The following is a 23,427-nucleotide window of genomic DNA, read 5'->3' as shown; positions in this document are numbered from 1 at the left end:
GGACGACACAGCTAAGTGCCATGGGGCGGCGGATTTTCAAATCCGCAACTGGTCATAAGGCTTATTCTTTTCTTTTGTTCTCGTTTCTTTGTTATTATTATTCTCTTTTCCTGAATAATTGCGAGTTATACTTAAAAGTTATTCAAGCTACTTTTTCTTTCCCTACCTTCAAATGTTTCTCGCAGTGTAAGTATATTCAAATTACATGTACCAAAAATGTCTGTTACATTGTGAACTTTCAATCAAGAAGATTACAAGAAAACCCCAAAATCAGTAACGCCTCTCAATATGATGAGTTGAAAAGGTTGAAATGGCTGTGTTTCAATGGATTTTTTTTTTATTCTTCTCTTTTCTCTTTACACACTCTCTCTAGGCGACCTTATCACATCTCTTGGATTCAAATACTGTATCACCTCTATGCCGACCTTACACCTGCTCTACAGACCAAAGTCTCTGCATGTCTCTCTGCTATATCATCCTGGATGACCCTCCGCCGACTCAAACTTAACATGTCAAAGACGGAGCTCCTCACACTTCCTCCCAAGCCTGGCCCTACTGCCCCCTTCTACATCACTGCGGGCAGTACAACAGTACCACAAGCATGCTTCCTAGGTGTCACATGCAGGGCTGCTGAGAGTAGGGGAGAGCCGAGACAACTGCCCCCGCCAGGCGGCTGTGGGGAGCCCGGCTGGCCAGCCGGAACTTACATTTGGGCCTGGCCTCCGGTATAAGCTCCTCCCCTCGTGCACACACCGGAAGTCAGGCCCAACTTTCGAATCGGCACAACACCGGAGCGGACGTGTGTGTCTTGGGGCTCTGTGGGTGAGCTATTATTTGTGTATTTTGGGAAACGGGGGTGGTTATGTGTGTGTTTTCAGAGCCCTGGAGGGAGCGGTTATTATGTGTGTGCGATAAGGCCCTGGGATGGTGTAATTACGTGTGTGTGTGTTGTGTGGCGGGGTCCTGGGGGGTTGTTATGTGTGGTGGTGGGGGGGTTGGTTGTTATGTGTGGAAGATGGGGGTTGTGTGGTGGGGAGGGTTATTATGTGTGGTAGTCAGGGTTATTATGTGTATGTAGCGGTTATCTGTATGGGAGGGTTCATGTGTATGGGGGTTATGTTAATTGGGAGGGGGTATTATGTGTATGGGGGTTGTGTGTATGGGGCGAGAGAGAGGTGGGGGCATGATGGAGAGAGGTAGGGGTGTGAGAGAGAGGTGGGGGTGTGAGGGAGAGAGAGAGGTGTGGGTGTGTAGGAGAGAGAGAAGTGGGGGTGTGAAGGAGAGAGAGGTGGGTGTCGTGAGGGGAAGAAAGGTTGGGGCATGTAGCTAAAACCTGTCATGTTTTTCCTTCATAACATTGCAAAGATACGCCCTTTCCTCTGTCGTTCTACTGCTAAAACACTAACGGCAGGCCCTCATTCTCTCCCATCTCGATTATTGTAACCTACTACTGTCCGGGCTTCCTGCCTCTCACCTGTCTCCCCCACAATCTATCCTAAATGTTTCTGGTAGAATCACTTTAATCTCTCCTAAATCTGTCCCAGCGTCTCTTCTGCTGAAATCCCTCTTCTGGTTTCCTATTAAACTCCATATCACTTAGAAAATTCTCCTCCTCACATTTAAGACAATTCACTCTTCGGCCCCTCCTTACATCTTGGTCCTAATCTCTCGCTATACACCTGTCCGAGTTCCATTCACAGATGTTTTCTCTCTACCCCTTTTGTGTCTAAATCCCTCTCCCGTCTAAAACCTTTCTCACTCACTGCTCCACACCTCTGGAATGTCCTTCCCCTCAATATCCGACCGGCACCCTCTCTATCCACCTTTAGGACCTTTCTTAAAACACACCTCTTTAAATAAGCATATGGGTAGCTTCGCTGGCTGATATTATACATCTCATATGCATTTACCCTGGGCCCCTTGCAGACGCACTTATCAGAACACCCTCCTACTGTCTCTGTAAGCTATCCCTACTTACCACTTAGATTGTAAGCTCTTTAGGACAGGGACTCCCTTTTCCATTGTTTTATCTCTGAAGCGCTTATTCCCATTGTGTTGCGTGTATTGTAAAGCATTATGTACCTGGATGGCGCTATATAAAGATATACATACATACATTCTGCACTTCCTTAAGCAGGTTTTGCTGAACAAGCTGTGTAATGCAACAGGCTTGTAATGCAAACTTTTAGGACACATCCACATTCAAAATGAATAGGAAGCTAAAAAAGCTATTGCATATCTCTACTCAGAATCCCCATCTAGATGTTATTCACTGGGGAACCTGTGCAAATCATGACAACATTCGCACAAGTTTCTGTGCTCTGCTGCTCCTAGGATGGGACAGACTAAACAAAGATGTTTTTTTTTGTCTGCTTCTGCTTTACTCTCTCCTTCAATAAACTAGCGCCCATTGCCCTTTAGAACTTTTTGTTTGTAGAAGGAATATGTTCAATCACATTATAAATCAATTAAAAAAAAACTGTTTGCCATACTATCTTGGGCTTTAGCAGTTTTTTTTTGTGGATTAGTCACATTCCAGTGTTGCTTATTGCTGAGTTTCTGCCTCTAAAGAAATGAGAGGGTCTTAAATAACGCCTCTTAAATAACAGACGTCAATAAATGTGTTTTCTTGCTTCAATCACCCGTACCTCACACCAAATCTGAACAGATACGTTTCTGTATGAAGCGCGCCATACATTGCCTTCCCTTTCCCTCACTTGTGGATCCCCCCCTTAGATTTTCTTAGCTGGTAGTGATGAGGAATTGTAAACACAGCCATCCCATTGACAGAAATACTGTGGGGCCTATTCATCCATGTGTATATTTTTACTTCAATGTCAACGTAGCTAGTTATAGATATCTGTGGCAGGAGTAAATTTAGGAAATTTGCTAAAAAAAAAGATTCTTAAATCTGATGCACATCAGGCGAGCCGAAGAGGTTTTTGCCACCTCGGACTTGACAGTTATTTTTGCCAAAATGGAGGAAAATTAAGGTCCCAATACAATTTTTAGACTTCCAGAACCACACGCAATCATGGAGTAGCTAAATCGACACCAAATGATTAATAATAATAACATGTTCTTGTATAGCGCGGCTAGTTTTACGTAGCACTTTACAGAGACATTTTGCAGGCACAGATCCCTGCCCTGTGGAGCTTACAATCTATGTTTTTTGGTGCCTGAGGCACAGGGAGATAAAGTGACTTGCCAAGGTCACAAGGAGCAGAGACCAGGAATTAAACCAGGTTCCCCTACTTCAAACTCAGTGCCAGTCAGTATCTTTACTCACTGAGCCACTCCTTCTCCCTGTACTATGATACAAGAGATACAAGAGATACGTGAGCCACATGCCTTTCTTAGCATGAATTCAACAACAACAAGGTCATATACATTATCTGATCAAGAGACCCCCCCTATGTCGGTTGTTGCCTACATGATGATAAATTGATTAATCCCTTAAAAGGTGCAGTCCTATATAATCAGCCAGTTGAATTTCTCAGGGGTGGAAGTGTTTGTCAATCAAGTTTTCTTCATCTTTATCCCGCCCTGTCCTTATCAGAGAAGAAATAAAGATAAGGGGAGGGGAAGATGGGGGACTCCGCTGTACGAGCACTTGCTGATCTCACCGTGAAATCACACAAAAGGGAGGAGCCAGAGGAAACCAAACCCCTCCCAAGAGTAATAAAAAATTAAATAAACTTATAGGTGTCAGATTTGGAAAAAAAAAAAAAAGTTTCAATTACCCAGATAAGATCTCTTAAATATGTCCCTGGAATTATTTCATTTTGGTCCTAGGAGAAATGTCAAAACAAGGTTCCTTTGATAGTGAGAGGATCATGGTAGGTGCTGATATTTTTTATATGTGTTGTGATATTATTTTGTTGCTGGGAGGAGCGGGTGCTTCTTTAAAGCTAGTGGTATTTTTACAGCTACGTTTGCATCAGCTATGTAAGCAAAACATTTTTCCTGCATTGATCTTGTAAGATCTAATATTGCTATAAAAAAACGCTATATATAGAACTAATGGTGTGAATACTTTTGAGCTGGTGACAAAGTGATAGTGTATAACAAAAGGCGCTAAAACTTTAACGTGAAATCTTACACTAAATAGTGACTAAATCAAGTATTACAGGTAAACCCCGTTATAGAGCGGTCCTCGGGGGCCACCCGATCCGACCGCGCTAGACCCGGGGTCGCGCTAATTTTTAAAAAAATGGCCGCCGCACGCCTGATCGGGAGGGAGGAGGGAAGGAAGGAAGAGGTGGCCGGAAGCCCTACACGTCCCCTAGCAACGGCGAGTCCAGCCGCAACCTGCTCCTTACCCCCCACCACCGGCATCCATTTCCTCCCCCCCATGCCCCCACACCTACACCCCCTCCTCGGCATAGCCCACACGGCCCTCCGAGTCCCAGCCTGCTCCTCACTCACCCCCCTTCCTCGGCATAGCCCACGCGGCCCTCCGAGTCCCAGCCTGCTCCTCACTCACCCCCCTTCCTCGGCATAGCCCACACGGCCCTCCGAGTCCCAGCCTGCTCCTCACTCACCCCCCTTCCTCGGCATAGCCCACGCGGCCCTCCGAGTCCCAGCCTGCTCCTCACTCACCCCCCTTCCTCGGCATAGCCCACGCGGCCCTCCGAGTCCCAGCCTGCTCCTCACTCACCGCCCCTCCTCGGCATAGCCCACGTGGCCCTCCGAGTCCCAGCCTGCTCCTAACTCACCCCCCCTCCTCGGCATAGCCCACGTGGCCCTCCGAGTCCCAGCCTGCACCTCACTCACCCCCCTCCTCCCGACACTCCCCCCTCCTCCCGACACCCACCCCTCCTCCCGACACCCCCCCCTCCTCCCGACACCCCCCCTCCTCCTGATGCCAGCTCCGCTCCGATCTCGGCAGCCAACACCAAAGGTAGGGAGGGGGAGTGGGAGGTGTGGTGTAGTGTGCTGTGAGAGTGTGTTGTGAGTGCTGTGTGCTGAGAGCTGAGTGCTGTGACAGTGTGCTGTGAGAGCCGAGTGCTGTGAGAGTGTGCTGTGAGTGCTGTGTGCTGTGAGAGCTGTGTGCTGTGAGAGTGTGCTGTGAGTGCTGTGTGCTGTGAGAGTGTGCTGTGAGTGCTGTGTGCTGAGAGCTGAGTGCTGTGAGAGTGTGCTGTGAGAGCTGAGTGCTGTGAGAGTGTGTGCAGTGTGCAGTGTGTGCAGTGAGCAGTGTGTGCAGTGAGTAGTGTGTGCTGGGAGAGTGTGTGCAGTGTGCCGTGTGCGCAGTGTGCAGTGTGTGCAGTGAGCAGTGTGTGCAGTGAGCAGTGTGTGCAGTGAGCAGTGTGTGCAGTGAGCAGTGTGTGCTGGGAGAGTGTGTGCTGGGAGAGTGTGTGCAGTGTGTGCAGTGAGCAGTGTGTGCAGTGAGCAGTGTGTGCAGTGAGCAGTGTGTGCAGTGAGCAGTGTGTGCAGTGAGTAGTGTGTGCTGGGAGAGTGTGTGCTGGGAGAGTGTGTGCTGGGAGAGTGTGTGCTGGGAGAGTGTGTGCAGTGAGCAGTGTGTGCAGTGAGCAGTGTGTGCAGTGTGTGCTGAGAGAGTGTGTGCTGGGAGAGTGTGTGCTGGGAGAGTGTGTGCAGTGTGTGCAGTGAGCAGTGTGTGCAGTGTGTGCAGTGAGCAGTGTGTGCAGTGAGCAGTGTGTGCAGTGAGAGTGTGTGCAGTGTGCAGTGAGCAGTGTGTGCTGGGAGAGTGTGTGCTGGGAGAGTGTGAGCAGTGTGTGCAGTGAGCAGTGTGTGCTGGGAGAGTGTGTGCTGGGAGAGTGTGAGCAGTGTGTGCAGTGAGCAGTGTGTGCAGTGAGCAATATAGTGCAATTATTATGTTAAATAACGTGATAAAATGTGTAATAAAGTTTTAACTCCCTGCAGAGACTTGCAAAATGACAAGTTTTTATCAGAGAGACTGATTTTTGTTTGAATATATGTAATTGTTTTAATTAAAGTTCTCTTAATCCAATGCAAATTAATGGAAAAATCTATGAAATCAAATCAATGGACAAGATCTCCCTCACTCTTTAATGTAAGGCTGCGGCCAGGCAGGGAGCAAGCGCACTCTGGCGCTCGTGCTCGTGACGTCACGCGCTCTGCTCGGCTTGGCGATTTGTGGACGGCTAGGTGCGGGGGGGGGGGGGTCATGGGGCGCAGCCATGACATCACAGAGCTGGTTCGCCCTCATTGGGTGAGAAGCTCACGTGACGCCCCAGCAAGCACACAAATCAAATTTGCTAAGCACCGTGCAGGCGCTCACTCACGCTGGCCACACATTGCAGCAATGTGTTTCATCGTGGCCAGCACGAGCGCCCGCTCAGTATCACCCTGGAGGAGACCTTAGAGTGATTTGCTGTGCAACATGTTAAAATACACTGCAGGTCACTCCAGCAGTATATAGTGCAAACATGTTACCACCACTCAAAGTTTGAGGGCATGAGCTACATCAAAGGGCACGATACTCTTCACATCTCAAACTCTCCTACTAACACAAAGCACAGATAATCAGAAAACAAGCCATCCTCCATATATCTGACCCGCTGTACCCTCACCATTGACCACATATACCAAGAAACTCGTCCTGCTATCGTAGTGGAATAAAAAAAAAGAAGTATCACTCCACTATGACGGCCCTGCACAGTATCACAGTACATAAGCATGTCACAACACATCTCAGGTGTTCCATGGTGCGCAGTGATAACACATGCAAAATACATTGTAATATATAATGACATGGTGGCTGTTAAAGGGGCAATTCCACATAGTCGGCCAGTTGAATTTCTTAGGGGCCTCAGAATGAGGAAGTGTATGTCAATCAAGTGTGTTCTTCATCATTATCCCGCCCTGTCCTTATCAGAGGACCAATAAAGATAAGGGGAGGAGGGGATGGGGGACTCAGGCTGTACAAGCACCTGCAGATCTCACAGTGGCATCACACAAAAGGGAGGAGCCAGAGGAAATCAAACCCCTCCCAAGCTTAACTTTAAAAATAAATTAAAAATCAGGGGTAGGGTGTTTATATAAGAGAGTTCAGGTAACAAATTGTACAAATGCCTGTCATGCCTTTTGGGGGAAAACTCCCCCCCCCCCCAATAAACTTTGAAGATAGGTGTCAGATTTGGGTAAAAAAAAAGTGTCAATCGTCCAGATAAGACCCCTTAAACGTGTCAATGGAATTAGTTCACTTTGGTCCTTGACCCTTTAAAAGGGATGACGTCTGTAGTTCCTATTTTACCATCGGGCAAGCCACCTTTCCCCCACCTCGCTCCACCGCAGCCCCCCTCACTTCTCCCTTCCCAGGATCATTAGCAGGTGTCCTCCTCACAGCCATCAATTCTCAATCGCACAATCATCCCTTTGGCGGTGCAATCCTTCTTAGCGACATAACCTGGATTTGCAATTAAATTGAAGCACCAAGCTATGTCACACCAACTGTGCCCCTTTATAACAGATTTTTAATAATTATACGATATGTTTATTATGCCCCCAAGTAACACTTTGAACAGCAGGGAAATACAGCAGAATGAAAAATTCCTACTGCTTATATTCCAGCTGGTTAGCCTCTCATAGCTAACTGATAAAAGGAATGCTGCAATGGTTTCAGAGATGGAGTGATCAGGCTTTAGTTATAAAGCAGCTCTTAAGAAATCTAAATAGCAGTCTGTTTTAACAGAACCAACAACCCATGCTTCTTCAGGATAAAATGGAAGGCACCCTTTTATGTACAAATACATTGGTGTAATGAGTTAGTAACCCCACTTTTAGCTCCTTCCCTGCCGGTCAATACATTATTAAAGACACACTTTAAGCCCTACTTGCTTTAGTAGCTGAGAACAAATACTCCTCTCTGCTCATGGCCAGCAATAGCTCCCCCATATCCTGACTGTACAGTACAGGCATACCCCGCATTAACGTACGCAATGGGATCGTAGCATGTATGTAAAGCGAAAATATACTTAAAGTGAAGCACTACCTTTTTTTCGATGCATGTACTGTACTGCAATCGTCATATACGTGCATAACTGTTATAAAGAACGCATTTGTAACAGGCTCTATAGTTTCCCCGCTTGAGCACAGCTTTGGTACAGGTAGGGAGCCGGTATTGCTGTTCAGGACGTGCGGACAGGCGCATGCGCGAGCTGCCGTTTGCCTATTGGGCGATATGTCCTTACTCGAGAGTGTACTTAAAGTGAGTGTTCTTGCCTGTATCTTGTATGTCTACAGGAACAGCTCTCAAGAGACCATCTTCACTTCATACGATTGCCCTTAGTATCTTACTTTGTTCTTAGAAGAGGCAGTGTTCTTTTGGAATCTCCGATCTGACTCCAACTCAGGAAGCAAGCAGCCTCATCCTGATCTAGGACATTTATCCATGGCCATTCCACCTCCGTCAAGTTACAGCAGCTGTTTCGCCGCTGGTCACAGTTCTTCTCTGGGAAATGTCACCGCTTCCGCCACTTTCCCACGTCCCGCCGCTGCTGCCGGCAACACCACCCTAACACTAATGCCAAGGTAATGCAGAGTTCGGAGGAACCTAACCCCTAACTCTACGATCAGGATAATGCAGGGGGATCATGCAAGGGCATCGGGGGGTCGGATGATCCGCCCGGGGGTAATGCAGGGGGGTTGGGGGATCCGGGGGTAATGTAGGTGGCCATGAAATGGCAGCAGAAAAATGTCCCCGGTGAATTGGCCCACAGCAGCTAAGTGCAGCTAAATTGGCTGACGGCGGTGAAACGGCCGTGGTGAATTGCCCCATTCAACTTCATCCTATTCAATGCGTTGCAGGTTCCCCAAGGCATTGAGAAAACAAAAATAATACTGTGCGCCACTATTTAACCCTTAAAATATAAGTGATACAGTGCAGTGACCGAAACCCTTACAAATTTGTAGCACAATAAAACCACAAAAACCACTGTGAGAATAAAGTTTTTAATAACCACTGGGGTATATTGTGTAATGATCCTATTTTGGGATCCCATTTAAGCACCAAACCACGTTTTATCTATAGGAGAGCAAAACATTTTAAAAACTTATTAGCACCCATTGATATTTTTATTAATACTGATATTGCACCTCAGAGGAACTGGTTAGGGTCTAAACCCAAGGGCAATTATATCTGTGGCAAGTGCTCCATTTGTAAATATCAACACCCTGACAAACAAACTTTTTATTCTAAAAGTACCAATGAAGTTTTTAATATTGATGACTTTATTTTATGTACTTTCACACACATTGTATACCTTTTGGAATGTGCGTGTGGGTATCAATATGTAGGCAGGACCAAACGCAGCCTTAAGGTTCGAATACAGGAACACGTCAGAAATATTAAAAATGGTTTTGATAAACACAGTGTGTCTAGACACTTTTTAATTTACCATAACAAAGATCCCTCTAGTCTTACTTTTAAGGGGATTCAGTTTATTCCTGTGAACAGAAGGGGCGGGGATAGAGTTAAAACATTATCTTCCAAAGAAACATACTGGATACATAAATTGGATACCATTTCTCCTAAGGGGTTAAATGAGGATGTCGATATCTGGGCACTTTATTAAACACTTAGGCCCTCCTCATACCCCATGGTTTTGTTACCGGTCCGTGCACTTTGTTCTCCCTGCTTTGTATTTTATATATATTTTTTAGATCTATTTTAATATGGTGTCTATTTTATAAAACTAATATTGTGTTTCTTCTATTTCAGAGTATTTTTAATTATTTATAATATGTTCCGTTTTTAGTTAGGATGTATTTTATTATAATTGTTAATAAAGTTGTTGTTTTATAAATAATGCTCACATTTTCTCTATCACATTGACTATTACCTATCCCAGATGATTGGTCTAGCAGTTATTGGCTGACCAATGAGATACATTTGTGAGGTATTTAAGACCTCTGGGTAATGGCAAATATTATTCCCTGAAGAAGTAGTTAGTTCTACGAAACGCGTTGGATGTTTCATGATCTATATGCTTATTGCTTTTTGAATTGGCTTTATCCATTGGCTTTGCTTTTGATATTACTACCTTTGTGTGTAATTTCGGGCCATTTAGAGACTTTAATTCACTCCTGCTGATCGCATCACTGCTGCGGTTACTGTGACGTCATCACGCAGCGTCCCGTGACGGAGTGACAGCGTGGCACGCTGAGATTGTTGCTGCAAGCTTCGTGCTTGCCTCCGTGTGCAGTGAATTCAACTGCGGAGCTATACGAGCTGCTCCAGCAAATTTGGAACTATTGGTGGACCCTCTGAGTGTAACTACCTAGTGTGGAGCCCAGCTGTTTGAAGGGAAACCCCCTTTGGTGATTCCGACCGTCTGATGAGGAGTTCCGGTGAGATCTCTGCTCCAGAGCTACTGCTACAGTTCTTGCTGAGAGAAGCAAACATCTGACTTCCAGGCCAGCAGTCGCCGAGTGGTAACCAGTGTTATATACACTAAATGCACTTTTTTAACCTATTTGATGTACGCAGAATAATTACCCTTTATTTCAATATATATTTGTATTTACCTACTTCACTATTGGCGTTGTGCGCTGTTTTTTTGTTTCCATTCCCCAAGGCATTAAAAGCATAATGAGCCTATGCCAAAAAAACAAATGTATCCACCTCTTAATTAAGTATTTTTATTTAAGATGAACAAAAACAGGCTAGAATACCAGTCATTTTCAAAATGTTAAGACCTATGAAATCCTTCAAAATGTATGCTGGTCTCAGGGAACCCCTGGTAACATCTCACGGAAATTCAGAGTTGGACAGAACACAGGTGTAAAACAGCTGCGCTAATCCAAGCACGGCTGCCACAGACACTGCAGGACATCCTTATCTTCTCCTCCCAGGCTTGAGAAGCATTGATTTGAAGATTCATACAGCAAGTCGCTCAAATGTGGATGTTATTGGCAAGGAGATTAACATGTTATGGAGTCAGCCAGATTAAATTTGTCCCAGAGAAAATATGTATGTTTTTTTTTTTTGGCACGTCAGCTTTTACTGTTTTACTGTTAATTTACCCAAAGAGCTAATTTTACGCTAGCCCCCTCCCCCCCAAATACTGTAGTAATGCTTAGTTCCCAGGCCCCTATATCTCTACTGTTTCTTTGGAACTGAAATTGCTCAGGTTCCACAATAGTTTACTAATAATTATGTTTATTGAACCTACTAATAAACTGATTAGAAAACTGAAATTAAATACCTAACCGCAACTATATTTTGCATTTACAATTACAGTTTTGTAATGTCAGTATACTTGAATGTAATTGCAAATTCACAATGTCCTATTCTTTTAAATATACTACAAAGGCGTTCATTGACAATACACTGAAATCACAACACAGTTTATTTTCTCATGGGGTACCCTGCAGGTTTGTTCGTGACCCCCCTAGGTCATTCGGTTGTATAATACAATCTGAAGCTACAGTAAAAACAAAAAGCAAAGCATACATGGTAAGCCTATGTATATTTACACGCAGTATCTTCCAGGGACTGGCGCACCCAGTGTGAGGCATATGGGTGAACACTTTTTTGCATGATTTCTCCCACAAATAGATTTAATGGGAAGGGAGAAGATATTTGTGCAAAGTATCTGCAATAATATTCGACCTTGTAACAGGGGACATATCCCTGTTCACAAATGTGCCTCTAATCCAGCAGTGTGGTAGTTAACTGCTGGTAGGCAATTAACTAACACCACCTGCCTGATTAGATTGCTTAGAAAAGCCTGTCTTTTGAGACAGGAAGTGAGACTCCTTAGCTCACACCTGAGCTGAACTTTGGAGACAGAGCAGAGATTCCTTAGTCCACAATGGGGCTGAACCAAGGAAGGGCAGATGTCTTGAGCGACAAGCTGACCACAAGACAAAGGGGACAAGATTCTAAACTTGGAGCCTGACATTTTCTGTGCACACAAGGGTGCGGTTCCAGGAGAGCAGAGAAACTTCCCCTACAGCAGCCCAGCTAACAGATAAGACATTTTCGTATAAGAGTACTATCTATGTCTGTGTATTGATAAATGACTCCATGATTTGGGGCTGGTAAATAGCTTAGCTAACCAACCCAGTCAGAGAGGGCTGAGCTACATGTATAGATAGTCTCCAAAGCAGAGATAGGGGTTTTTGGTTGGCTCACTATTTCGCTTATGTTGATTTTTTTTGCTGTTTAAAGCGACAGGCACAATAAAGCCTTGTTATAATTTCACCTTACAACAGTCTCCATTGTGTACCTCTGCACATGTCCTCCTACAGACCTCTTAACAACTATATAAAAACTAGTTTGGAAAATTGGAAGATCTACATGAACGTGTCCTTGGGCCATACTTACTACACCTGGGCTATAAGGTCTATATAGCAACACTGCAAGCAGAGATGGGAGAGATTAGAATCCGCCACGGATTTACAAATTCCTTTCATTTCGATCTTAAAAAGGCAGGTTCTGGGGTTTTTCAAATCGCTGAAAAGGATTCAGATTTTTTTAAATTCGAAAATTGAATTTGTTTGTGGCTTCCCAATTCTAAAATATGTTGGCGGGGGGGGGGGGGGGGCAGGAGGGGAGAAGGAGAGATATTTTAATATAGTCCCAAGTGATGTATATAATATATATATACAGTGTCGACAAACCTATACATTTGCACGCCCCGGGCGAGTGGATTTAACATCGTGGCGAGCTCCTATTGGCCCAAGCAGCACACGTGTGGTACTAGGTGGCGAGTAGATTTTTTTGTTCGGCGAGTAGATTTTTTGGTGATTTGTCGACCACTGTATGTATATATATAGATATATCCTCTCAAACCCTCCTTCAAACAACATGTGGGGAGACACCTGTGCTTAAATTTTTTCTTTTAAAAGAGCACACCTGGGATGTATGCTAATTGATTATGCAAAATATATTTAAATGACTCATATTCCACGCTCCATAATTTTGTTTCCACATGACCTATCCTAAAAAGCCAGGGTGTACGGCACCTTGTGGGGAAGGGGGTACTGTCAGGCCCAGCAGGGTCAGTAACTAAACCAGATGCTGGATAGCTCCGCGCTCGCAGCCTACTTTTGATCTCTACCGCTCACTGCTCACACATGTAGCTGATCATCCTTGTGGTGGACCCTCCCCCTGGCTTCCTTCCTATACTTTGCATATCCTATTAACGTATCTCCCAGGTATCTCAGGTGACTGGAAACCATGCAGGGGAAGTGGTCTGCTTTTAAAGGAAGCCAGGAACACCGTGTTAGGCTACGGCCCATGTCCTCCCAGCGGCACGCGCGCCTGGCGGCATGGCGGCGCGTGCAGAGACTACAGCCGCGATCGGCGGTCTGTAGGGGATCTCTAAGGGACCGCGGGGCGGGGCCATGTGAGGGGGCGTGGCCATGACAGGGCATATCTGCCCTGCCATTGGCTGCACGCTGACGACGTGACCGCGTGGCGGCGTGGGAAGACAAAAGCCCTGAATAGCAGTGGTTGGGGATTCTAATCCTGTTGGGCCTGGCAGCACACCCTTCCTCACAAGATACATTAGGACCTGGCTTGTCAGGATAGGCCATGTGGAAATATTGAAGGAGCTGTGGGGAATGTGTCATTTACATATACTTTTCATATCCCATTAGCATATCTCCCAGGTGTGCTCCTTCTTAATATAATGGCGGATTTTTGCAAAATCCGTGCGGAAGGAATCCTACGGCGGATTCAGATGTGTCGGCCCACGGTTTTTTTTGGCGCCCAATCCGCCTTCGGACGTCCGTGTGCGCACCGGTTTTTCACAAATTCGCCCATCTCTAGCTGCAAGGTGTCTGATGGTTTAGCACCACCTGGTAAATATGGCTCTTGGTGTCTATGCACTTGAATACACCAATGAGGGGACAGGCATGTCCTTGATAAACCCGGTATCGGATGGTGTCACAAAAATAAAATGGGTCTGTTGGTGTCTGAATTTTTAGGGGGGGAAAAATGACAAACCTATGATTCTTTACTTCTTTCATTCTGTACTTTTTAGTTTACCCCCCCTCCCCCCCCCCCACCCTCTAAATGAGAGCGGTGTCTCACAAAGGGATACTTGGAGTATTGTGATGTGTAGTGCCTTTTTGATGTTTACAGCTTTTAAGATGTTAAAATGGAAACTTCTATTTCATGCTTCAGCAGTACAGTTTTTTGGCTGAACTTGCAAGCGGTGCTGAGGTTGGAAAAGACACACTTGAAGTTTATACATAATGATCCTTTGGCAGCGTTTTGTTTATAATGAATTGTTTTATGTTTGATGCAGTGTGCAATTCTTATACATGTGATAAACACAGAACAATACCCTGGAAAAAGGAGCAGAGAGGATGCTGGCCAACTGCGGGTTTTAAACAGGAATACAATACAAGCCTATAACCTTTAACACATTCTTAAAAAAAACCTTAGTACTGTAGTGACATTCCTTGAAGCAATAAAAATATTAATTGTGAATACATCAAACAATACAATAAACGCATAATCAAATGAGTTCAAAAGCACCTTCAGTTACCTGAAGGGCATCGGTTAACCTTCTGCCCAAGGAAATGTCTGTGCTGCAAATGAAGAGGCTCTTCTCCTTATAAAATATTGACAAGCTTGCATTCATTGCTGCTATTTTACACTGCATGAGCTCGGAAGATGTCAGCCTATCTTGTCCCCCAACAATTCTGAGACACGATACCACTGTCACATGTGATCTTCAAGCAAAACACCAGCGTCTACAGATAGCGTACGTGGGCTCCTAAAGCTCTGGTTCGCCTAACGGGAAAATCAATGCAAATATTCTTCTTAAAACCACATGTAATTTAAAACAGAACTTAATTTCAGCTAATGGTTATTTGTAGCGTTGTTATCCTCCTGTTGCCTCTGTTGTGTATTTTGTCAACCTTACAGATCGCTTCTCCGGTGCTTCCACAAACGTGACAATATCACGTTTAGATATACTGTTTGGTTTTACGTTTTCATTTTGATAGCAAATTGCACATCAAATAATAAATAATATTTCCATGGAGTCCTAAAAATGCCTGCTTTCAGTTAGGTCTGAACCAGCTCCCATCTATGCATGAGACCTATGTGCCCGGGAGGAGGGACTATTGGTTCAAGGGGGGCAGGGAGCAATCCAATGCAGGGACGTAGAAGAATTGTGGTTCTGACTGCTTGGGTGAAAGAGCCGCACTAGGTTACCCATAAGCGTGAGCAAACAAAACTCCATTGTGACGGCTTTCCTCAAAGACCCGATGCATGAGACTAAATCAAAATATTTGGGATCAAAGACCCGATGCATGAGACTAAATCAAAATATTTGGGATTTGACAGGGCTGCTTGTGGCTTAGCACCACTAAGCAGACATGGCATTATGGCACCGATGCTACAAATATGTGAGACTACCTCCAAATCTGTGAGACTCACAAAGAAAAAAAATCGATAAGAACTGGCATATCTGATAACAAACCCTAGAGCTTTCCAACCCTCATGGGTCTTTTCATTGTCTATACCAATATGTTTCACCCCTCTCCCTGGAGGGCTATAGCCGGGCCATGCTTCCTGGATGGCTAAGCAATATTTTAAGGGTTCTTAAATGGGGCTTAAATCTTGTCGGATAGCTTCACGGCACACTGAGTATCAACCCAAGTGCTTTCTCATGTTTATTGATTCATTGGTCATACCTAAAACTCGATGTGGCTGGGGTTCCCTGTGAATGGGGCCAAAAATGGTTTATACTATGCTCATAAGACAAAGATTAAAGGGGTAACTCTATATAGTCCGAAGAGGCAGTTGGAGTGATTTTCTGAAAATAATCCCCATAGAAGTCAATGGGGATGTTTGGCAGAAAGCAGCTCAAATGGCCACTTTACTACAGTATATACAATACAGTATATATTGATACAGTAAAGTCATATGAATTACATGGGTGCGTGCTCTTAATATATTACGTTTTCAAAACGCACAGCTGATTAAGACTTCCCTCGTAAAGATTTTTTTTTTAAACAGTAGTAAAAATAGGTTGGGGTCATCAGTAAATGTATCCAGAAAAATGCATGAATGAATTACGAAACAAAACTGATAGTATGTATGTATATCTTTATTTATATAGCGCCATCCATGTACATAGCGCTTCACAGCAGCAATACACGCGACATAATAATTTAACACGTAATGGGAATAAGCGCTTGAGACACAAAAATTAACATTAGGAAAAGTGAGTCCCTGCCCCGAAGAGCTTACAATGTAATTAGTAAGTAGGGAGAACTTGCAGAGACAGTAGAAGGGAGTTTTGGTAAGTGTGTCTGCAAGGGGTCAACGTCAGTGCATCCGAGATGTATAGTATCAGCCACAAAGTTATCCATATGCTTAGTTATAGAGGTGTGTTTAATAAAGGTCCTAAAGGTGGATAGAGAGGGTGCTGGTCGGGTATTGAGGGGAAGGACATTTCAGAGGTGCGGGGCAGTGAGTGAGAGAGGTTTAAGGTGGCAGAGGACTTTAAATATGTAACCCTGTGTAGTTTTGGGGTTATAGTTCTTTCTCCTCCTGTGCAGTAATCCCTGGTAAGGGCAGGTTTGCCAGGAGTAATCATGGGGTTTCCCCCCACACATCTATGCTGTGCAGTAAAACAGTGAAGATAGTGTCATCAGGCTCTGTGTCCAATTACAGTGACACAGGGGTGGTGCCTATTGGAACTACTTATTGCATAGCATTTCCTGAATTTAGCAATTCCTCTTCCCCCTTGAAAGAGGATAGTCATCCATACCAAACTGTGCAGGGCTCTGGCAGTTTGTGGCCCTCCCTTAGGGGAGTGGAGGGAGACTATTCCCCTTACTCCACCAGGGAGTAAGGGAAGAGCTAGGCCTGCTTTCAGTGCCCTTGACTGGAAGTGCAGGGCCAGGGACTTCCTTTGGGTTGGCAACCTATTATGATGAGCGGCTGAGAAGATTGGCTGCAAAATGGGTAGTCTGCCGGTTCATGGAGAAATAAAGTATGCCGTTTATAAAGAACCCTTCTTGCCTGAGCCTGGAGTCATTCAGGGAGAAGCTGCACATAGAGGTTCTCTTTCAGAGACTCCTCCCTACAACATTGGGGGTCTGGAAGAGATGGAGGCCCTGTACCAAGAGTGAGTATGACTCAGCCAGACCTGGAGAGCCAGTCCTGATGATATCCCCCATAACATCGCGGGAGACTCAGGAGTCCTGTAAACCAGCAGGTGCACCACACTATACTACAGGTAACATGGGGTCAGTTTCTACATGATAGGGCCAATATGAGATTGGGTGGGGGAAACACCGTTACAGATACAAAAGGGGTAGACAGAACACATCCTTGAGCAGAACGCAGAAGTCGGGACGGAGTATAGCGAGAGATTAGGGCTGAGATGTACGAAGGGTCAGAGTGCATAGCCTTGAAAGTGAGGAGGAGAATTTTGTTGTAATACAGGAATTGATAGGAAGCAGGAGAAGGATTTCAGCAGGAGAGACGCGGAGACAGGTTTAGGAGAGAGGAATGTCATTCTAGCAATATCATTAAGGATAGATTGAAAGGGAGACAGGTGAGAGGCAGGAATAGTCCCAATAAATCATAGTGCAAAGTTTACAATAATATTCACAATAAAGTAAATGCCATACTAATTAATATAACTCAATCCATTAGGTTTGGCATCTTTAAATACTAGATAACCAGGTTATAATTTCTAGCACATTTTTATACATAGTAATGTTTTGTACTGTACTAGCTAGCACTGTACCCTCTCTACTTGCCAGTGTATTTTCTATTTGTGTATACTGTGTGTGAAGTGTGGTACAGGTTCAGAGTATCACTGCTTTTATATTTCCACACTACTTTATTTTATTTATAAACTTAGAATTACACTTCGTTTTAATTTAAAAAAAAAAAGGGGGTTCATATAAAGGGAGAGCTCATCCCCTTTATATTTTTAGAGCAAAAATCTTACTAAAATATAGTCCAAGGAGCTGTGTCCCAATATTTAATAAATGTAGATCATTTTTAAGCCATTTTGACAACTGAGTGTGTCTTTGCTTATGTTGAATACCTTTTGTGGGCAGGAGTGTGTACATTTGTATTTGAGGTGTGTGTTGTGTGTCTATGCACAGACTGACAGGTTAAGCAAGACTGTGTAACCTGGAGAAAAAAAACCTATTCAATCACTTCCTCTTGAAAGCTGCACATCCTTTTAACCCTTCCGAGTTCGGGGTACAGAATACTACACAGAAAGCGGAACTAAGAACAATAAAAAGCCAACTGTCGGTTCATCTGTGTAACCTGTGACTTTTGGCTCGACGTGTCACCGTCCATGCCAATACTGTAACAATGGTAACCCACCTCACGTGCACCAAATTGTAACATCTATGCTATGCCATAAAATACCATCCAGCGCTGGAAGAAACTGTACAGCCCATTTACTTTAATAGGCCATACGGCGTCTCCTAGCGTAGGAAGCTGTTGCATGGCAGAGCAGTGCTTAGTAAATATGGGTTTATTTCCAGTCTTTGCCACAACCAAACAAGGCAATGGGGAATCCTGATACACGCTGGGCTGCATAGGAAAATAATTACCCTGCCCCCTCTTAACCCTCACTAAAACCATCTCGTTTCATGAAACAAATTGTACTTTGCCCCTTTTTTAGCCTACCACTAACTTGGTTCTGTTAATGTCTTATGCACAGTTAAATTACCTGAACACACATATACGCTGAGCTATAAACGCACCATCCTCTCCCCTCTCACAGAGTTTGATAACGTTGTTCATGCCCATAACTCACTTTCCCACTGACCTGTTTTTCCTCCTTTACTCCAGCGCTCTCACCTCACATGCTCCTAAACTTGGCTAAACTCCCAAATCTCTGCTCATGTGCTTGTACCACTAGCTCTGGACATCTCTGGAGGATGTCACACACTAACGCTTACTTCATAACAAATTCAAATGGTATCTTGGTTTAACTTGTCTCTATTGCTAAACAACAAAACTACCATCATTGCTGGCATAACTACCATTCAATGGGGCCTATTGATTAAAGCTGCAGTTCAGTCAATATCCTGCATGTGTGGTTTTTTTTTAATAAATTAGTTCTGTAGTAAGAAAAAATACTTTTAGCATTTTATGTTTTTAAAAAAACAACTTTGAAAGACCAATTTTCTTGTATTCTATTTTAACAGCCATTTGCTACGGCACTGCCCCTTCGTGTCCTGTCACAAGTCCTGGCACACCCCTTTGTGAGCCCTGCCCTCCCTCTTGCACATGTCAGTGCAGGAGTGCTCATGAATATTCATGAGCTTCCACTGAGTGACAGAAACAGAGGAAATACATTCCCCATATTTAAAGATGTCGCCAAACTTTGCCGATCAATAGATGGAGAACGAATTGACCAGCAGCTATGCAGTTCTTTAGGTAAGTAGAGATTGCCCACATGAAACTATTGAAGTAAAAAAAAAACTATAAAAACATTTTTTTTTTAAAGCCTGAACTGCAGCTTTAAGCTCAAAATTGTCCCAAGACAACGTGTAATTTGACACAATACAAATCTGGCATTTTCCCCCCGAATTAGGTATGATCTATACAGAAAAATCACAAAGACAGAGAATAATAATCCTATTGTCTCAGCCACTACTGCCATGTGTTGTCCCCTTTTTCTTCCAAATTTCTAGAACATTTTGAATTTTCTAACACTGTTAACTATCTTGACTTCAAAACTCTCATCAATGCTCTGCAATTACTGTAGGCTTTTGACCTCCACACACTTTGAAAACAGAGTTGACCAAGGTTGTCTGTGATCTTGTATTGCCACCTCCTCCTGGACCACTATGCAGCTTTTAACACAGTTGATGATTTTTTAGCCATCGTTCTTCTGGGAAGGTCCTTTTCAGACTTTCACAATTTACTTCCGGCATAACCACCACTTCTTTGACTAATTTTATATCCTTAAGGGAATACATAATCTATTATCCTTTTATCTTTCTAAACTATCCATGGGTGACGTTATTAGCATCTGTATGCAGAAGATGCTCAAATGTATCACTGTGTGTCAACCTATTCTTGTGCCTCGGCCAGCCTCCCATCCATAATTTCCAGGATGTCTCCCATTCACATGGAGGACAATAATAGCTCCTTATCTTTCCAGGATGGAGAAGTCATGCCCTACTCCATTGGTTCAAATCATAGCGAAAATAAAAGTGGAGACCCACATGAATACCACACAAGAGCAAAGATAAATAAGATACCCAGACAAGGATTTTTCAGAGAAAAATAAATCCATGTTAAATCAAAAGGCCATTTACTGAAAATATGAGAAAGTACTTCACTGAAAGAGGATTATATATAAAGAGCAGCCTCCACACAAAGGTAACAGGTCTAAATACAACTGAGGAACCCAAAAATGCTCAGGAGAGAGACACAGGGATGCTAAATACAGACAAAGCGGTGCTTACATATGTTCTGCGGCTTTACAGCAGGTAGGGAAATGAGCACTTATCTGTTGTCAGTTTCTATGGTGATCATTTATCAAAGTCTTCTGGCTACAAAACGGGAGCAAGACCAGTGCAAAAATACTGCTGCAGATTGTAAAAGAAAACCCTGCTGCTTTCTAGGGGAATATTTATCCATCATCGATCTGATATCATTTTTGTCGCCCCACTTTTGCAGCCTGGAGACTTTGATCAATGATAATAGCACAATGTGTTCATGTTTTATAGCAGTGGTGCACAAAGTGGGGGCGCTGGATTTGTCTGGGGGGGGGCCGCGGGCGGTTGTAGAGGCCCCGCGCTCTTCCCCGAGGCATTTAAATTAAATGCCGGGGGATTGCGTGAGGCCCCTGCAACTCTAAAACTTACCTGGACTCCGCCAGCGTCACTTGTGTCCATGGCAACGCGGCGTCAAATGACGTCACGGGGTCATGTGACGTTTCGTTACACGCATCAAATGACGCTGCGGGTCACGTGATCTGATGTCAGAGGTAGGGAGGGAGGGCTCAGAACGGAGAGGAGAAGGCAAGAGGGGCACAGCAAAAAAAGTTTGCGTGCCCCTGTTTTATAGTAACCTCCTCAATAAGGACTTTGTTACATGCTTGTAGCTTGAACAAAACTCTATGCCTTATACAACAATGTTTCCAACTTTAAGCCTCAAATCCTATCTACTGTAATAACTACAATACATAAGGCTGTGTTTTTCAACCAGGGTTCCTAGGAACCCTTGGGTTCCCTTGGCATCTCTAAAGGGTCCCCTGTAATTTTAAAATTGTACCCAATAAAGAAGAATTTACAATGCATCGGATCTCAAACGCGCTGTTAGAGAGGGTTGGGGGTTCCTTAGAATTTCACATACAGTTCCTTAACCAAGCAAAGGTTGGAAACCACGGACATTATGACATAATAATTACACAATTACATAATAATAATAATAATAATGATAATAAATAAGCACAATTACAAATGATACACAATATACAGTGCATACTTCGCTCTTTAATGGCTCCTTCCCATAGTATATAAAATGCTGCAGTGATTATAATGGGCTGCAATGGGTTGATCTGTAAAGTGCTCGCAACTCACAATAGCCGCCATTTTTATGAGCCCGTAAATTTGTTGTGTGACATTTAAAACAGAAAATGACTGAAGCATGTCACACTAAATAATGCGATCAAAATGAGAAAAGGAAAATAGAAGCAATTTAAAAAAATGTAAATCGCATAAATGGCCAAAGATTCACCTTTTAAATATCCCTAAATCAAATCAGTGAGTTGGAGTAGGGAAAACTTGTATCTAAAGCTGGTTCTATAGTGCGGGCGCGCACTACACCGTGCGTGCGCGCTACACCGTGCGTGCGCGCTACACCGTGCGTGCGCGCTACACCGTGCGTGCGCGCTACACCGTGCGTACGCGCTACACCGCGCGTGCGCACGGCAGTTTTATTTGGCTGAGGATAGCCAGCCATTCTATAATAGGGCCGCGCGCGCATGGCAGGGAGCTTGGAGCGGACCGACGAAGGAGAAGATGAGGAAATTAATGATTTTGCGCCGCTACCGGCGCTGTAATGTATGTATGTGTGTGTATGTGTCTATGTATGTATGTGTATGTCAGTGTGTGAGTGTGTATGTGTCTATGTATGTATGTGTATGTCAGTGTGTGAGTGTGTATGTGTCTATGTATGTATGTGTCTATGTATGTATGTGTATGTCAGTGTGTGAGTGTGTATGTATGTATGTGTGTGTATGTGTCTATGTATGTATGTGTATGTCAGTGTGTGAGTGTGTATGTGTCTATGTATGTATGTGTCTATGTATGTATGTGTATGTCAGTGTGTGAGTGTGTATGTATGTATGTGTGTGTATGTGTCTATGTATGTATGTGTATGTCAGTGTGTGAGTGTGTATGTATGTATGTGTGTGTATGTGTCTATGTATGTATGTGTATGTCAGTGTGTGAGTGTGTATGTATGTATGTGTGTGTATGTGTCTATGTATGTATGTGTATGTCAGTGTGTGAGTGTGTATGTGTCTATGTATGTATGTGTCTATGTATGTATGTGTATGTCAGTGTGTGAGTGTGTATGTATGTATGTGTGTGTATGTGTCTATGTATGTATGTGTATGTCAGTGTGTGAGTGTGTATGTATGTATGTGTGTGTATGTGTCTATGTATGTATGTGTATGTCAGTGTGTGAGTGTGTATGTATGTATGTATGTGTGTGTATGTGTCTATGTATGTATGTGTATGTCAGTGTGTGAGTGTGTATGTATGTATGTGTGTGTATGTGTCTATGTATGTATGTGTATGTCAGTGTGTGAGTGTGTATGTATGTATGTGTGTGTATGTGTCTATGTATGTATGTGTATGTCAGTGTGTGAGTGTGTATGTATGTATGTGTGTGTATGTGTCTATGTATGTATGTGTATGTCAGTGTGTGAGTGTGTATGTATGTATGTGTGTGTATGTGTCTATGTATGTATGTGTATGTCAGTGTGTGAGTGTGTATGTATGTATGTGTGTGTATGTGTCTATGTATGTATGTGTATGTCAGTGTGTGAGTGTGTATGTATGTATGTGTGTGTATGTGTCTATGTATGTATGTGTATGTCAGTGTGTGAGTGTGTATGTATGTATGTGTGTGTATGTGTCTATGTATGTATGTGTATGTCAGTGTGTGAGTGTGTATGTATGTATGTGTGTGTATGTGTCTATGTATGTATGTGTATGTCAGTGTGTGAGTGTGTATGTATGTATGTGTGTGTATGTGTCTATGTATGTATGTGTATGTCAGTGTGTGAGTGTGTATGTATGTATGTGTGTGTATGTGTCTATGTATGTATGTGTATGTCAGTGTGTGAGTGTGTATGTATGTATGTGTGTGTATGTGTCTATGTATGTATGTGTATGTCAGTGTGTGAGTATGTATGTATGTGTGTGTATGTGTCTATGTATGTATGTGTATGTCAGTGTGTGAGTGTGTAT

General features: G+C 43.7%; 1 protein-coding gene across 4 annotated transcripts in view; it reads right to left on the bottom strand.

Annotated features, from left to right (window-relative positions):
- Positions 1 to 23,427, bottom strand: part of ANKRD13B (ankyrin repeat domain 13B) — a 135,080-nt gene that overhangs the window by 99,555 nt on the left and 12,098 nt on the right. For 2 of the 4 annotated variants that reach the window (XM_075594209.1, XM_075594211.1), the window contains exon 2: positions 14,487 to 14,734. The exons of the other annotated variants lie outside the window; for them this stretch is intronic. In XM_075594209.1, coding sequence (XP_075450324.1) covers positions 14,487 to 14,603 — 117 coding nt within the window. In that variant the 5' untranslated portion in view covers positions 14,604 to 14,734. The remainder of the gene's footprint in view (positions 1 to 14,486; positions 14,735 to 23,427) is intronic. 4 annotated transcript variants of the gene reach the window in all.

Source organism: Ascaphus truei, chromosome 3, assembly GCF_040206685.1.
Source record: "Ascaphus truei isolate aAscTru1 chromosome 3, aAscTru1.hap1, whole genome shotgun sequence".
NCBI classification, from domain to species: domain Eukaryota; kingdom Metazoa; phylum Chordata; class Amphibia; order Anura; family Ascaphidae; genus Ascaphus; species Ascaphus truei.
This window is presented reverse-complemented; position numbering and strand designations above follow the sequence as displayed.